At 41.3% G+C, this 18698-nt stretch overlaps 1 protein-coding gene across 1 annotated transcript in view; it reads left to right on the plus strand.

Moving 5' to 3' along the window:
* HS6ST3 (heparan sulfate 6-O-sulfotransferase 3) overlaps window positions 1–18254 on the plus strand; it is a 184403-nt gene extending 166149 nt beyond the window's left edge. The window contains exon 2 of the mRNA XM_081858214.1: window positions 17187–18254. Within this exon, the coding sequence (XP_081714340.1) occupies window positions 17187–17895 (709 nt within the window). The 3' untranslated portion in view covers window positions 17896–18254. The remainder of the gene's footprint in view (window positions 1–17186) is intronic.
* Window positions 18255–18698: the final 444 nt, after the last annotated feature.

Here is an 18698-nt window from a genome sequence, read left to right on the forward strand (position 1 = left end):
GTACAACTTGTATACAGTGAGATTACACGAGCACCCCCCACTCAGCTCTCTTAGTCTTAATTCCCCTCGTTTACTGACACACACACACATAGATAGATAGATAGATAGATAGATAGATAGATAGATAGATTCTTTATTGTCATTACACAAGTGCAACATTGCACAAGTGCAACGAAATTGGATGCCATCCCTTAAAAACAACAAAAGCAAAACAACAACAACAACCAAACAAACCACATTCCAGCCACACCCACACCCACACCCATCAAACTCCCAGGTCACACTATCGAGTTACAGCATTTAAGAAGGCCACAGCTCTTGGGTCCTTGACTTGATGTTTCTGTATCTCCTGCCAGAAGGCAGTAGTACAAACAGACTGTATCCCGGGTGAGCTACATCCTGCAGGATATTGTTTGCTTTCCTAAGACAACGGGAACCGTACAGTTCTTCCAAAGATGGGAGGGGATGACCAATAATCCTTTGGGCTGTGGTTATGACCTTCTGGAGCACCTTCCTCTTCCTAGCTGTACAACTGGAGAACCAGGCACAAATACAGTATGTAAGAACGCTCTCTATGAAACCTCGGTAGAAGGACACCAGCAGTCTCTCACTCAGATTGTTCTTCTTTAAAAGTCTGAGGAAATAAATTCTCTGCTGGGCCTTCTTCACCAGAGCAGTGGTATTTGCGCTCCAAGTCATGCCCTGATCGATAGTCACTCCCAAAAACCTGAATTCCGCCACCCTCTCCACCCGTTCCCCGTTGATATACAAGGGCTGAATGTCCGCCTTTTTTTCCCTGTAATCCACCACCAATTCCTTGGTCTTAGCCGTATTAAGAGCCAGATTGTTCTCTCCACACCAAGCACAAAGCCGCTCCACCTCGTCCCAATAGGCGGACTCATCCCCTCCTGAAATGAGCCCCACCACCGTAGTGTCATCAGCAAACTTGATGATTTTGTTGCTGGAATAAATGGCTGTACAATCATACGTATAGAGAGTATAGAGCAGGGGACTCAACACACAACCCTGTGGTGAGCCGGTGTTAAGGCTAAGGGCTGTGGACATATGTGACCCTACTCTAACCCTCTGAGAACGTTCTGACAAAAAGTCCAAAACCCAGAGACAGGTGGAGTTGGAGAATCCAATCGCCTCTAGCTTGGACACCAGTCTATGGGGGAGGATAGTGTTAAAAGCAGAGCTAAAATCCACAAACAGCAGCCTCACATAACTCCCCGGCTGCTCCAGATGGGACAGAGCAGCATGGAGAGTGGTAGTGATAGCGTCTTCCGTGGATCTATTTGCCCTGTATGCAAACTGGTAGTTGTCAAAAGTTGATGGAAGACAGACACACACACACACACCCCAAACCCAAAAGTCAGTTGCCCTGTTGTTATCTTTTCATTCAGCAGCCTAACAGCCCATGGATAGAAGCTGTTCTTTACCCTGTTGGTGCGACTAATCATGCTTCTATATCTTCTGCCTGAGGGCAGGAGATCAAGAAAGTGCCGGCCAGGGTGTGAATAATCCCTGTGAATTTTCCTCACTCTCCTTTGGCAACGTTCTTCCCCTATTTCATCCAGTGGATTCACGGGACAGCCCATAATATCTTGTGCTGTATTCACAATACTTTAGGATATTTTTCCATTAGTCCTGCCCTTTTGTGCAGATCTTTGGGCTCATAATCTTACTTCTTTCTAATATTCTTAGGTACATTCAACTATGAGCAACATTTGTACCCATAAGCATCTATATTGTGAAACTCTCTAAACATCAGCAGAAAGCCATTCTAAAATCAGCCAGAGTAACAATATGGCCTAATAACTAACACGAGCCCTTTGTGTGAGCCTAAGTAGCAGTTTGGTTATAGGCCTCAAGCTGCAGACTTAATTAGAACCATGGCTTGACTCCTGAACTTTGCAAAGCTTATGCCCTTTTTCAGGAGAATAATGATACTGTGTAGATATTGAAAGAACCTTTCATTCACACTGAGTAATTACATTCATCCCCCGCATATGCTGGATTATAGAGTCAGGTTTTAAGGTCAAATAGTGTCTAGCATTTGAGGCCAAATTTATGACCATCTGGTTTCTCAATACAGTATCATCTTCAACTCAGTGGGTGGGGAGATGGAGTTGCTGTGTGGTCCACTATGACTCCATTTGCCTTTCCAGATTCCTTATTGGGAGCAGACACTTAATATCAAGAGCCTGCACCTTGACTTGGGTTCCAGGATATATAAGGATTCTGTTAGTGTAACACCCATCTCACTACCTAACAACCTACCTGCATGGACTGATGGAAGTGGTCTCAGAATTGGTTCTGAGAACCACCAGACCTATTGTCTTGGAGAACTTAAGCACGCACACTGAGACGACCTTGTCTGATGCGGCTCAGGATTTCATGGCCTCTATGGCAGTTATGTGCCCATCTCACATTTTATTTTGCCAACACATTTAGTAGGGCATGGTTTGGTGATCTGTACTGTTTAGAATGAGTGTGGACTGTGAGTGGGGAAGCCCTCAAATAGTTCCTTTGCCATAGAAAGTTGTAATCTTAATTTTTAAAAGCCCAAGTGACTTGAATCAGGATACCTTTGAGAGCCATCTTCCAAGTGAATAGGACAGACAGCAGGAACTATATTAGGGCTTAGTAATATAGCTTCTGCTGGCTGTCCTATAATCACTAGAGTTACAAAAGATGGGTACAAGGGACAGTGCCTTTCCCCCTGTTGATTCTGAAGGGGAGAAATATACCCACTCTTGTGATATTTCTCTTGTGTTTAGGCAGGTATTGAAGACTGACCTGTCCAGAAAGGCATTTATAACTATGCTACTTTGGGGCTTTTATTTAGGTTCTTATTTTCTGACACCAATGCTCTATATTTTAAATTGGTTGATCATTTATATATATTGTGTCAAATTTTAAATTGCCGTATTGTTTAGTTGCATCATTGTACTCAGCTATGAACATACTTAAGTATAGAAAAATGGGTCATAAATTGTATTTTTTTTGTTTATTTCCCTAAGTTTATTTGTTTATTTCACTGCATATGAATTGTTTATTTCACTGCATGATGAATTAAAGCTTCAGTGGTTTAATTTTCAAGTGCTTTTTCCATTGGCAAAAGTGCTTTTTCAATTTGGCTCCCAAAATTAAGTGGCAGCATGTGAAATAGAGCTCATTATCTCTTATGCAGTTCCTATTCCAGCTGGAGGGACTAACCATGAGATATTTCAATAGTTAGTCCTTTGCCCTGTTGGCAACTTCTTGCAAACATTCCTGGATGTCCTTTCCTTCTCCCTCATATGTCTTTATCATTGTTTCATCTGCTGTGGTCTTGCTGTCCTTTTACTTCATAAGGACCATCCATCTTGGCAAATAAGCTCCCAACTGACCTCTGGACTGCAAACATTTTATGGTGTTCTAGCCCTCTGAAACCATGACTGAGTTCTTCCCTATACAGTTTCTCCCAGTAAAACAGAAATAAAAAGTAATAAAACGGATATTCTACTGTGCTTTTACATAGGTGGGGAAAGAGGAGTTTTTCATGTCTCTGAAATAGAGAGAGAGTGTCATGGAATTGTCCAAAGAGCAGTAAAGCTGAATATATATGGAATAAAAGGATTAGTTTCTGTTGAAGCCAGATGGTGAACTTCTGCTAATTAAAACTTTCCCATTCCAAATGCTAATAAAAACAATGAAAATCTACTTGGACACAAGACCTTTTGATTTTTCATTTATTTTGGTCAGTAACTCAAGTATCACAACTAGCATTTTGGATGGGTGTACTGTGGCACAAGAATTCCTGTTTTCATTTATAATGCACCTGAGGCAAGAATCAGCTCAATACAAAGGGACAATGGGTCATTATAGATTCATTCTGCAATGCTTGATATCTCCAGGTGAATGTGCGACTCATTAACCGTAATCTGTCTTGGAGATTCCCTCTAGGCTGTACCATTCTCTTCTGATGCTCTGCTTGTGACTCCATATAAATTGTGTGGTGGGACCATTTCTATTGATACTTCATCGGAGCAAAGAAATTCAATAGTCTAGAGTCTGTTCTGGTAGCAATTCCACTGACTTGATTCTTTTTGCTCACCAGTCTAAGAAGGGCAGAAAAGAGCACTTGTCTTGCAGTCCTTTATCAATTTTACCCAAGAGTATGCCCTGTTGAACTCAGTGGGACTGACTTCTGAGTTGACATGTATAGCGCTATCTGTTAATGAATGGCAGGCCATGGTTAGAGCGTTAGGCCAGAATTTTATGTCTCATTTTTATTTTATTTTATTTATAAAAAATATTTATATACCACTGTATCATAAAAATATTTTACCACAGCAGTTCACAACAGTATAAAAAACCCCAAAAGATAAAATCAAAAAAGGTTAAAAAGCAAGCTAAAAACAAAAATAAATTAAAAACAAGAAACTTTTGATATACTATTCATTATAAAGTATTTTGAAATACATTATAAAGTTGAATTAATATGTTTTCTTGGTTGGATAAAAATAAAAAAGCAAATTTTCAAAGGGTCACATAACCTATTGCTGGAAACTCCATATCTCCCCCTATTTATTAAGTTAATTCTCAGCCTAAAGGGCCCCCATCAGAGTATTCTGGGGGTGTTGTTTTTTTTACATATGTCTGTATCATATGAAGTACGACTGAACTCAAAGTTCACTGATTTCCCTCTTTTCTTTTAAATCTCTTGTGACTAGCCCATCTTACCTTGCAGAAGATCAACTCACAGATTTCTGGTTTTTTTAATATTTTGGTGAAGTACAAGAAATCATCTCAGCCTGTTCTTTGTGATTGTCGTGTATGGAACCAATAAGATAATAGCAATTGTAAGGTTCCACACCACTGGAGTGCAAGCATTGTTCATGCCACAGATGTCCAGATAAAAAAGATATTGATGGAAAACTATAATGTGTTGAAATGCTGCCATTGTATGGAAACCGTTGCTGGACTACACAACTTTAATGCCCTTTTTAACATCAAGAAAGGAAGTAGCTCCGAGGCAGCAGTTATTGGAGGTACCGTGCGTAGACACCCAGCAGTAACTTTAACAGTAACGTAATTTCTGATCTCTCCACATTGCCAACTTGGTCACTACCATGCTAGAGTTCTTTAGCACTAACGAAGCATTGCTTTTCCATAATAAATGAAAAATAGAATTAAAACAAGAGGTTCCACACAGAACTTAATAGCGCTGCATTACTCGACAATGACCAATAATCTCCTTTAATATTTACTCATAAGCAAATCTCATCCATCAAACACATTTTTTCAGTTTTAATGCCAATGTTAATTCCAGGCTTCCTGTTTGCTGCTTTATTTTCAATGAGGTTGGAGGATTAGTGAGGCATTACCTCTTATCAGTCAACTTCTGTTATCCATGGTGTGTGTGTGTGGGGGGGGGTAATTACCAGTTACCTTGCATTATTTTTCTTTTTATAGTAGAATAGCAGCATTTCACTACTAAAATGGAATAAATTAAAGCTGTCTTCATTTACAAATGTTGACAAATAAAGGGCACCTGTTCACTCATCCCCAAATCAAATTATGACAATTTTGGAGTAAAAAAACTAGTGTGAAAGCAACCAGACATTGTGCCCACTACAGTAATTATTTACTCCCTATTGGGAGTGTAGGTGTGAATACACCAGTAGTTTTACTTTCATATTTTTTCCTGAACCATTAAACCAAATTTCCTCAACATGGTACCCTCAAGATGTTTTGGATAGATCCCATGAGCCACCAATATGGCCAATGAGTTAGCGATGATTGGAGTTGTAGACCAAAACACCTGGAGGGTACAGTGCTCGGGAAGGCTCTGTTAGGTCATATAAACTAGTCCCTTAAAAACTACCGTATTTTTCCTTCTATAACACGCAGATTTTTTCTCCTAAAAAGGAAGGGGAAATGTCTGTGCGTGTTATTGAGCGAATGTGTGGTCCCTGGAGCCAAATGGCGCGAGGGGAGGCAAAAAAAATCAAATTGCACGTCTCAGAGAAGGGAAACCTGAAAAGAGGAAGCGGCTGCTTTCCTGCATTCTGCCTCAGGGTCTTACTGCCCACCCATCTCTGTTTCCTTGCTGTGTTTGCTCAAACGGAACAAAGAGCAGGGAAAGCCCCTCCCCTCCAGGCAAGCAGAGGGGAAAGCAGAGTGTCGTCTGCTGAAAACATGCAGGAGGGGGAGAGAGAGAGAGCGCGCGAGAGCTGGCTGGCTTGGGTGGGTAGGTGATGGAAAACTTTTGCCTTCCTTTCCTCCCTCCGTTATACCCCTCTCCTGCATTCTTAGCCAGCTGTTTCTCTGCACACCCCTCTCGTGCTCCTTGTCCGTTCTGTGTTTTTCCTTCCCTCCCCACTTAAAATGTGGTTAAAAAGCATGGATCCACATGGATCCTCAGGATCTTTGCATTGGATCACCCCAAATTCACCATCAGATCACATAGCATGTCCATGGCTACAGCCTGCCCCCCAAAAATCACGCACCCACTGTTGCCTGGGGCTGCAATGGTGCAAAAATGTGGTTAAAAAGCATGGATCCACATGGATCCTCAGGATCTTTGCATTGGGTCAGCCCAAATTCACCATCAGATCACATAGCATGTCCATGGCTACAGCCTGCCCCCCAAAAACCACACACCCACTGTTGCCTGGGGCTGCAATGGTGCAAAAACGTGGTTACAAACCATGGATGCACAGGGATTCTCAGGATTTTTGCATTGGGTCAGGTCACCCCAAATTCACCATCAGATCACATGTCTGTGGCCACAGCATGAAGCACAAAAATGATACATCCACTGTTTCATTCAGAATGTTTTTTCCCTTGTTTTCCTCCTCTAAAAACGATGTGCGTGTTATGGTCAGGTGCGTGTTATAGAGTGAAAAATACGGTAGTTTTTAAGGTTACAGTCATACCTCCGGTTGTGAACGTGTTCTGTGCGAGAGGCACGTTCGCAACCCGCAGCGTTCGTAGCCTGAAGCACTGTGTCTGTGTATGTGTGTGACACGATTTGGCGCTTCTGCGTATGCGTGTGACATCATTTTGTGTTTCTGCACATGCGTGAGCACCGAAACCCAGAAGTAACCCATTCCGGTACTTCCAGGTTCTGCACGGTCCACAACCCGAAAACGCGCAACCCGCAGCGTTCATAACCTGAGATATGACTGTTGTTATTAACAGATTTTCCACTTGTTTCTTTAAAGGTTTTGAAGTTAAAAGAAAGGTGAAATAATGCAGATAATGCTCAATTGTTTTAGAAAGTAATGTTCAGCATACAGTCTGAGCAACCAGTTTTGTTATTATGTTTTGAAATCATATTGTTCTTCTGTTGCTGATTCCTATGTTTTAAATTTTTGTTCCTCAGATATTCTGCTCAGCCACAATACTGTGGTGCCCCGCAAGACGAACGCCTCGCAAGACGGAAAACCTGCTAGACGAAAGGGTTTTCCATTTTGGAGGCGCTTCGCAAAACGAATTTCCCTATGGGCTTGCTTCACAAGACGAAATGTCTTGTGAGTTCCTGTGGGTTTTTTCCCCTTCCCCCCTTTTTCCTAAGCCGCTAAGCCGCTTATCAGCTGATCCGCTGATAAGCCGCTTAACAGCTGATCGCTAAAAGCCGCTAAACCGCTAATAGTGCTAATCCGCTAAGCTGTCAATGGGCTTGCTTCGCAAGACGAAAAAACCGCTATACGAAGAGCCTCACGGAACGGATTAATTTTGTCTTGCAAGGCACCACTGTACTCACTAGGTGACACTAGCCATTACTATTTTTCTCAGCCTAATGGACTTCAAAGGATTGTGAGGATTGTTGTTGTTTAGTCATTTAGTCGTGTCCTACTCTTTGTGACCCCATGGACCAGAGCACGCCAGGCACTCCTGTCTTCATTGTGAGGATAAAGGGTCATAAATCTCTAATAAATGATTTTGCACTTGATTAAAAGATTTCCACACAATATATTGAGAATGATGTGTGTGACTTGACAGGCCTGTGTTTTCTCAGTGTCTTTGGGACTTATTTCATCTATACATTCGTAAATTGCTGAAAGACATTTCCATGGCTGGTACTTTCCTGGAAGCCCCATTGTGGGGCACTGTTGTGGGAGACTTATGATCTAATATCAAATTAATCAGAGCAGGCTGTGGTTCCAGTTTGTCTGTCTGGGAAGGGGTAATTGCACCACTCATCATTAATATGTGGTAAGCTATTATGCACACATATCATTAGTGCATGAAGTGAGCACTATTACTGTCATTACTTGCTTGTGGCCTTCCCATTGGCATTTGGTTGGCCACTGTGAGAACAGAATGCAGGACTAGATGGGCCTTTGGTATGATCCAGCCCTGCTTTCCTTATGTTGGTCTTAATGGACTGAAGCAACACCAATAAGAAATGATGCATTACAAACTAATGATGGCAACAATTATGCAGAGCGATTAGAGATTTGTGTGCTGTGTGGCTGGTTCTGAAATGTGTAACTGCTTGAGTACAGTTAGGTGAACATGTCAGTGCTGATACATGTTCAGTGAGAGGAAGAGACATGCCAATTAAAATGTGTCTTGGTGCTGGGAAAGACATGTCCTGAACTATTCTCGAGATGTATTTACAATGGGGGAAAACCTACTAGATATTTGAAGTAATAGCTTCAAATGAGTCATTGCTAAGGAAGAATAAGATCAGAGAGATTGCTACTTATTCACAGGTGTGTGGTGGTTATTGGCACAATTTTAATTACAGACCTGCTGAACGCAGCCCACCAATTGTGTGTAGATGCCTGCTGGAAGCTTGGTGAAGCTCCTGGTTTTTCTGACTGCCCAGGACTGCAAAAACATGGGGGTTGTCAAGCAGGCCACAGTACATGGCTGGTGAGCAACATTCAGCTCAGTAGGCATCAGATTGTGTAGGCACACTAATTAGCTCTAAATTTAGCCCAGAACAGTTCCACCACTTGACAGTGTCTCATGATGTCTTTCCAGCCATTCTCACCACAGCGTTCCTCCTCCTCCTCCCCTCCCCCTAGCACTGCCTTTGCTTCCCCACAGTCAGGCAAGCCTTGCTGAAAGATGCTAAGGCTGTCTGAAGAAATCCAAGGAATATTATCAATGGATCAGATGTAAGGGTCTCATACTTTATTAATGTATTGTTTGCTGAGAGATGACTCAGGTGGAGATCTATTTTTGCACTGGCTCCTCTGTGTTAACTTCAACCGTGAACTTTTCCTTTTCTGTTCTTTCTTAACTTGGTGTGTGGGATTTTTGGTTTTTTGTTTTAGCCCTATAATTTAGGGCAAGTTCCTGCTGAATAATCTCTTTGGTAATGAGGCACTCAGGAGAGAATGTTTTGAGGACATTCGGTTTTGCTTCATGCCCAATTAACAACAATGGTTATAAAAAAACTCTTGAGAATTATCTGAAGTGTAAAGTAGCTGCAGGGGCTGGCGATGGAAGAGCCTTGGAGGTCATCCAATCTAACAGTCTACTCAAGGCAGGATCTGCAATGCAGGAAGTAACTACAGCATTCCTGACACATGGCAGCCCAGCCTCTGCTTAAATATCTCCAGCAAAGGAGAGCTCACCACCTCCTGAAGGAGTTTGTTCCATTGTTGAACAGCTTAGAATGTTCAAAAGTTCAAAACTCTGCTACCTAGCAATTTCCACCCGTTAGTTCTAGATCTGCCCTCTGGAGCAAGAATCCATGCTGCAGTGGCAGGTGAATGGGTCAATGGTCCATTTTCAATGGATTCCTTCAACATCCCTAAGCAGGAAGGCTAGAGAGGCACTTAGACATTGGACAGGAAGGGTGTCAGAGGTGTACTAAAGAAGGGAGAAGGAGGTTGCATAGAAGCTGAATGGATTCCTTGCATCTTTTTCACTTGGAAGATATGGGGCAGCTCCCTACGTCTGTGCTAATTGTTTCAGGAAGGGTGGTGGCAAGAGACAAAGTTATTGGCTGTAATAACAAATTACAAACTATAAAAACACTGGTCCTGGATGGCATTCACCCAGTAGTTGTTTAAATGTGGAGTTGTTGAACCTCTAACAAAAATACATAACTTATCCCTAAGATCATCATCCACACCAATTTTTCAAAAAGGGTTCTATAGAGTATCCTGTAAATTACAGACGGGTGAGCTTTAACATCTGTTCCAGTAAAACTGGTGGGAAGCATTATGGATGATAGAATTACCAAACATAAAGACATACAAATCCTGCTGAAGCAGAACCAGCATAGTTTCTGGAAGTGTAAGTCTTGAATTACTAACCTTTCAGAGTTCTTTAAATGTGTCAGCAAGCACATAGATAGCGGTGATGTAGGTCACATTGAATATTTAGAGTTTCAAAAACCTTGTTATAATAGCACTTTCCTATCACAAAAATATTCCTTTTTGGCCATGACCTTTTGATATGGATCATGCAGTTTTGGATGACACTGTTTTTGTGATACTACTAAGCCATGGTTTATATATCATGGTTCAATTAACCATATTTAAAGCTGATATTCTAAACCCAGCCCTGAGGGTTAACTATGGCTTTAGGCAGTGCCAAGGGGGAAAGTTCCTCCCCAAACAAGGAGCTCACCCCTTTCCTCCCTGAACTCTTTCTTTTCCCCTTCCTCTGATTCCCCCCCCCCCCCGGTGCTATAACTGACTATTGCAATTAACTATTGCCATGGTTAAAACTTCCTTGTTCATTAAGGGTTGTTGTTGGTTTATAAACTTGAGTTAACATTAACCATACCCTAGTATGGAGCCCAAACTGGCTCCTCCTTAACTATGATTAAGAAGTTGTCACCACCCAAAGGCTCCAAAGCCATGAGTGAAGAGCTGCAGAAATTCAGACCATTCTCAAGGTTCAGTTGCTCTCACTCATGCGTTTAACTGTGCCTGTCAACAACTGCTTGTCCCACTCCCCACGTCATGTTCTGAAAGCACTTTCTAGCTTTCACTGCTGCTGCGCTGTGAGGCGAGAAAAAATTAAAGGCACCACAAGGATGCATTGGGATGCGTGGGAAAGGGTGTGCATTCAAATGAGCAACTTTATAGAGTCATTGCCACCTTTTCTTCAAGCACATTTTTTTGGAGTGGGGTGGGGGTCAGGACATGATTGCAGGTTCCCAGGCCACCAAGACTCCCTTTCATCCATTTAAAAGGATCTTGAGCAGCTTTGTAGGAAATGCAGACTTGAACCCTGTGAGGAATAGAAGGATCACAGCTTGAGAAAAGTGGGTAAGACTGAAAAGTAGAGGGAGGGAAGGGGGCAAATGCCTCTCTTCACAGCATCTGCTGTTAAACTTCCAACCTAGCATGGAGCATGGAAAGGGTGAATGCTCTTCATTAATTATGTCTCCTTTTTGTTATAGGGAGTGAGGATCAGAACTGGTGTGGCAGTTGCCAGCAGTAGCTGTCAGGTTTCCCATGCCCCATCCATCCATCCATCCTGTTGCCTAATAGTAAGCAGGCTGGTGACACTAATGACAAAGTGAGGTATTTCCAGTCTAAGGGCAGCATAAAGGCATTTGGATAGCAGTCTGAAGCTGTGGCGAGGGCAGCAGGGAGAGGAGAGAAACTATGCTGCGGTATAAAAAGCCAAGGTACAAGTGATCGACTGGAAGATGCCTAGATTTTAACTGTGCTTTATCAACTCTGATTAATGTTAACCACGGCTTAGCATTATGCATGGATGAGGCCTTTGGCTAAAGTGTTCCCAAATATTCTCCCAAATAAATTTCATTTCTGCCTGAGTTTTTTGGCAATTAGTAGAATTGTCAAAAGCACGTTACAAAATGGTGACAGAATTTGCTTTCCCCCCTTCCTTTCTACTTTGCCCATGTTAATGGTTACATCAAATAGTCTCTTTTTTATTTTTATTTTAAGTAATTTTTCCTAAATGAGTGCTACTTGGAGAGGATTTAACAGATTCCCTGGAGCATTGTATAGTTGGTTGTGTACTGTTATTCATCTCAGTCCTGGAGGTGCTCTTGAATATGATTAGGGGGGACCGGTTGGTTGAAGGAATTCAGGTCGGAGCGAAACAGTACAAACTTAAAGCTTTTGCAGATGACCTAGTTTTGACCTTACAGCAGCCAGAACCTAGTACGAAAAGAGTATTACAACTGATTCAAGAGTTTGGTCAGGTGGCGGGATTTAAATCAAATAAGCAGAAAACCAAGGTTTTAGAAAAAAATTTGACAATCACAGAGTCAGAACGGTTTCAGAGAGAGACAGAGTTAAATGTGGTTAAAAAAGTAAAATACCTAGGGGTAAACATAACAGCAAAAAACTTGAGTCTATTTAAGGACAACTATGAGAAATGTTGGTCAGAAATTAAGAGAGATTTAGATAGTTGGACAAGATTGAAACTTTCCTTGTTAGGCCGAATTGCTGCTATTAAGATGAATGTACTGCCAAAAATGCTGTTTTTGTTTCAAACATTACAGATTGTGGACAAAACAGAGTGCTTTCGGAAGTGGCAGAGAGATATTTCCAAATTTGTCTGGCAGGGCAAAAAGCCCAGAATTAAGTTTAAGATATTAACTGATGCAAAAGAAAGAGGGGGCTTTGCCCTGCCAGACTTAAGGTTGTATTATGAATCAGCAGCTTTCTGCTGGCTAAAAGACTGGCTACTTCTTGAAGACACTGATGTACTGGATTTAGAAGGTTTTAACAATACTTTTGGTTGGCATGCATATCTATGGTATGACAAGGTTAAGATTAACAAGGTTTTCAAGAACCATATTGTCAGAAAAGCAGTGTTTAACGTCTGGACAAAATATAAAGACTTACTGGAAAATAAAACTCCAAGGTGGCTTTCACCATTGGAAGCTAAGGCCCGAAAAAGACTTAATATGGAGGCCAATTGGCCAAAGTATTGGGAAATACTAGAAAAAGACGGAGATAATTGGAAATTGCAGAGTATGGAGAAAATGAAAGATAAAGTGCGAGATTGGTTACACTATGCTCAGATTAAAGAAGTTTTTAAACTTGACAAAAAGTTAGGGTTCCAGGTGGAAAAATCGAAGCTGGAAACGGAATTGTTAGAACCTAAGACTAAGGTACTTTCAAGAATGTATAACTTGCTGTTAAAATGGAACACACAAGATGAAACAGTAAAATCAGTTATGATAAAGTGGGCACAGGACATTGGGTACAATATCATGTTTGAGGACTGGGAAAGGTTGTGGACCACTGGGCTGAACTTCACTGCATGTAATACTTTGAAAGAAAATGTTATGAAAATGATATACAGATGGTACATGACCCCAGTCAAACTTGCAAAAATATACCATTTGTCCGATAATAAATGTTGGAAATGTAAAGTAAGTGAAGGAACTTTCTTTCACCTCTGGTGGACCTGCCCTAGAGTGAAGGCTTTCTGGGAAATGATATATAATGAGCTGAAAAAGGTATTTAAGTATACCTTCCCTAAGAAACCAGAGGCCTTCCTCCTGGGTATTGTCGGCCAGAGGGTGTTAAAGAAGGACCGAACATTTTTTTTGTATGCAACAACGGCAGCAAGGATACTTGTCGCTAAGCACTGGAAAACCCAAGATTTACCCACACTGGAAGAATGGCAGATGCAACTGATAGACTATATGGAACTGGCCGAGATGACCGGCAGAATCCGAGACCTGGGAGAAGAGACGGTTGAGGAAGATTGGAAGAAATTCGGGATTTACTTACAAAAATATTGTAAATTGTATGAATGTTAAGAAGGATGCTAGATCATAAATAATCTGGCACCACTAAGTTAGATGTTTGGATAATTATTAGATTACATTTAAATTCTTAGGATTTGAACAAAGGATATCTAAAATTAGAGAAAAAACATGGGAAAATTAGATAATAAGATTGGAAATAAGGCGATAAATTGCTGGAAAATTTTTTTGTGTGTGTGAGGAACGCAGGAGCGGGAGATGTGAGGAAGTCCAAAGAAGTTAAGAAATTATGTTAAGATACATGTTATATTGTTTCTTCTTTTGTATTGTATTTAAAAATTGTTAATAAATATTTATAAAAAGAAAAAAGAAATTTTATTCTTAATTAAAAAAATGTCTTCTTCCCTTTGCTGTCTGCTTTCTACGATCTTTTCCCCCTGAGTAGTCATTCTGTCTTATATTGTCCTCCCAATATTTTAAAATGCTTCAAGGCTTCCAAAGTGTTGTTGCTATGTTTACTGTTGCTAAGGCCTTTTTGTACATTACTTTTATAGGAGATGATTACTTTATAACAGATTTATGATTCACCATGTTGGCTTAAAAAGGTAAATGTATTTATTACTTGCTAACAAGCTGTGTATGCTGACTTCTTCGCCCCCATAAGAGAGATGTGCAAAATGGCCCTTAGAAATTACTTTGTCAAATAACTTATTTCATAGTTAGAATTTGCAAGTCTTGTTAATTAGATTTGTATCTCACAATTTGGTTCAAAGCAGCTTGTGGAGGTAAAATCATTAACAATAGTACCATAAAACAACGTAGGCTTAGATAAGACTTTGAAAGGGAAGTCAAGAAGTGACTGCATTTCTGTTGTTGTTAACATACAAAAGGCAGAGTAGGGCTGAGGAGGTTCTTAATGAAGATGGCGAGTCTAGTCATATCCTGGATGGCCAAGGTCATTGCAGAACTATGCTTGGGGAGAAATGTTGACGATACCAGTATCCAGCAGAACTAGCCCTACCATAAAGCAGAATAATGCAGCAGATGACAGTGGGGAGGTGGCAGGGGGCTGGCAGATGCAATTATACATGGTATGTAGGCAGCACAGAGCCCCCTAAGCTAGCCTGGTCCAGTAGAGACTGCTCTCCTATTGTCAGGGTTGAACTAAGACTCCATTTTCAATCCAATTGGCTTCTCTACAAGGAATGGAGGGGGTGCCATATCATTGTTCACCACAGACGTATCTTGGGCTGTCCCTGATTCCGTGACGTATGCATATTTACTGAATTGAATCAATACCTTAATGCTACCAACCTGCTTGTCTTGTATTTGGAATTTTAAATGTGTTGGAGGAGGCTGATGGGAAGGATGCATGTGTATTGAGAAAATATTACATCAAGTGAAGATGATGAGGGGGGGGGACGATGGGAGCTGGGATTGATGAGGAAGGATAGAAATGATTCACAAGCTGCTGTTTCTGTTCCTAGGCAGCATTCAGGCACAGATGATGCAACTGAAAAGCCCTATTATACCAAACATCTGGATTTGAGGCAATTTAATCTTGTCCTTTTCTTTCAGAGCAGTACATCTCTCTAATCAAATCTATGAGGAGAACAAAAAAGGTGACTGGGAAGTTAGCAGCAGCTGCTTACAACTTCACATGTTGCTGCATGGAGAAGTGATTACCTGTAGCCTCTGGGCATCCGACAATTCTATATTTCCCATAATTTCATAATTATTCAGAAAGCTGGAGAAAAGCTAAAGGACAAAGTGACGTCTGCCTTTATTGCATGGCCAGAGGCCACAGATGACTGAATCTCCTTAGAGATCCACTGCATAATATGCATTTCTTATTTAGCCCTGGCAACTTTCCAAATGGTACCCATTCCTTCTCTTTTGCATTATATCAAACATAATTAAATTTTCACATGACTGGAGAATGTGTGTGCTTATGTGTTTTAGTGGATGCAGTTTGTTGTCTGAGGTTATTCAGAAGCTCTTGTATGATATGATGCGAGACAGGGCCGGCTCACCTATGAGGCAAAGTGAGGCAATTGCTTCAGGCAGCAGGATCCACAGCGGCAGCAGATCTAGCCTCCAAGAAATGCATTGCCTGCTGCTGCTGCCACAGTGGCAGCAACAGAAATGGCATGCTTCTTGGAGGCTGCCTCCCCTTCCCCCATGCCATCTCTACAGTGGCTTCTTGGTGACTAGGAGGCACTGCTGGTCTCCTCCCCTGTTGTTGTTGTTATTCTGCCCTTCTTACTGGGTTGTCCCAGCTACTCTGGACGGTTCCCGACAAAATACTAAAAACACAATAAAACACCAACCATTAAAAACTTCCCTTCAGATGTCCTCTAAAAGTCATTTAGATATTTCTTTGTTTGATATATGATGGGAGGACATTCCACAGGGCAGGTGCCATTACCAAGAAGTCCCTCTGCCTGGTTCCCTGCAACTTCACTTCTCACCATGAGAGAACTGGCAGAAGGCCTTTGGAGCTGGACCTCAGTGTTTGGGCTGAACGATGGGGGTGGAAATGCTTCTTCTGGTATGCAGGGCCGGTCCTGATGCAAGAGATATTGATTAAACCAGGCCAAAAAGAAGAATTTTCTAAGCTAAGCTTTATTTAAGACCAAAGCTTAAATCAGGCACTTGTGAAAATATAAATATAAAAAAATAGGACTCTTAACTATTACATTGCTGTAGCTTTGAGATTAAATGCTAGATGAGAGAACCCTACAATGTTTGTCACATAAAAATTCATTTCTGTATTGCTTCTCAGAGTTGAACTTTACTTGACTGCAGAAAATCAATGATTGCATATTTCACTGTTTTTTCAAATGTTTAACAACCACCACTGGGGTTGGGAATCTGATTAGGATTGTGTGACTGGGGGAGGAAGGATTTACTTTGCCCCCATTACCGTTTTCTTGATGAAAATCCCTCATTGCTATTTGCCCAATGGAGAAAAAGATTTCAGTACCAGTTTAACACTTCTGTGTTTTGCCCTACTGCTTTGGGACCAATTTTCATTGGGAAAACGGTACAGGGAGAAAGGGCTAATGCCCCCTTCTCCAACACTGCAGTCCTAATTAAACCCAGAGGTGTGGGGGAGACTGTTACAGGGTTTTTTAAATAAAAAAGTAAGAAATCTAATCCTGGATCTCACACTGTTGGATTTAATTTGGCTCTTACAGAGGAACATGTGTCAGAAAGCTGGAGGAAATCCAGCTCTCACCAGAAAGCCCTATTACTTTTCTACAGACTGTATAAACTGTTTCACTTCTTTTTAATTGTATGTTGCTACCTGCTCTGGGATCTTAAGGTGTAGGCTAGATAAGCAATCTTATAAATAAAGAAACTAGTAATACAGATGAGATTATCTGAGGGATATCATAATCCAGTGTCAAACATACCCAATTCCAGACATTTCTTTGACGTTCTTCAATTAATAATTGACTAATTAAAGGAAGCAACACACCACTGAAACCTTAATTTCTTTTCTTAATTCTTTCAGGAACTTCTATTACATCACAATGCTGAGAGACCCTGTGTCACGCTACTTGAGTGAATGGAAACATGTTCAAAGGGGTGCAACATGGAAGACTTCCCTCCACATGTGTGACGGGAGGAGCCCGACCCCAGAGGAACTGCCGATGTGTTACCTAGGGGATGACTGGTCTGGGGTCAGCTTGCAGGAATTCATGAATTGTGGCCATAATTTGGCTAACAGTCGGCAGGTGCGCATGCTAGCAGACCTCAGCCTGGTTGGATGTTACAATTTGACCTTTATGAATGAAAGTGAAAGGAACACGATCCTTCTCCAAAGCGCCAAGAACAACTTGAAAAACATGGCCTTCTTTGGGCTCACAGAATTTCAGAGGAAAACTCAATATCTCTTTGAGAGGACATTTAACCTGGAGTTCATCTCTCCGTTCACTCAGTACAATATCACTCGAGCCTCTAATGTGGATATCAGTGAGTCAGTGCGGAAGCGCATCGAAGAGCTGAACTTCCTGGATATGCAGCTGTATGAATACGCTAAAGACCTATTTCTGCAGCGCTTTCAGTATGCCAAGCAAGAAGAGCATGAACTAAATCGCCAAAAACGACGGGAGGAGCGAAAAATGTTGCGGGAACAGAAGGTCCATGAATGGCAAAAAGAGGAGGAAGCAGAAACACTAGCGGTTACTGAGGATTACAACAGTCAGGTGGAACGGTGGTGAATTTCCCTTGTGTGAATTTCACACTAAGAGACACTGATATTTCATTGAACTTAATTATTCAACTGTGAATAGATATGTGGAACTCCTATTGTTCTGATAAATGAGAAAGAGTCTCTCAGCCATCCTTCCGCATTTTATGTTTTGGCTTTTTAGATTTTGTCATTTAAGAAAAACAGTATGTTGTGCTTTTCAGTCCGCCTTAATCACTGTTATTTGATTGGCTGTTGAATAGCTTACTATTTATTGTTTATTTATTATATTTACTGTCTATCCTGACTTTCCTGACACATATCTTTCCAAGGAGGCTTACAGTGAACATCAAAATACATTAATAACATCAGAATAAACAGTATCAAAAACATAACAAGTTATCAGGCTCCTTGTCACAGGGTGGTTGGTGGCAGATGGCCCTGTGGAAGGAGAAGAGACACTCCAGCTGGAATGGGAACAGGCTCCCAGTGTTATCTTTACCTGCCTGCCTCCCTCTCCTGGAAGAATCCTTTCCACATAGCAACCAGTGTCTTCCAGTGCATTGCCCCTACCTTGATCTTAAGGTTTTTTCTTATGACATTATTTACAATGGAAGCTTGGAAGGAGGGTGGAAATGAAAGCTCATGCCGCAGTATCAGTTTCACTTATATACAATGATTTGCCATGGCTGGTCTTCTAGTCCCTTGTAAATTGTACTGTGTATGTTCGTGGTGACTGTAACAGAGAAAAACCTGCTGCGCTTCAACTATTTACAGGCAATCTTTTATTTCAGGGAAGAAGTCAGATGTCTAATTTCATGATTTGTTCTAAAC

Source organism: Podarcis erhardii, assembly GCF_964252035.2.
Source record: "Podarcis erhardii genome assembly, chromosome: 4".
Classification (NCBI taxonomy): Eukaryota; Metazoa; Chordata; class Lepidosauria; order Squamata; family Lacertidae; genus Podarcis; species Podarcis erhardii.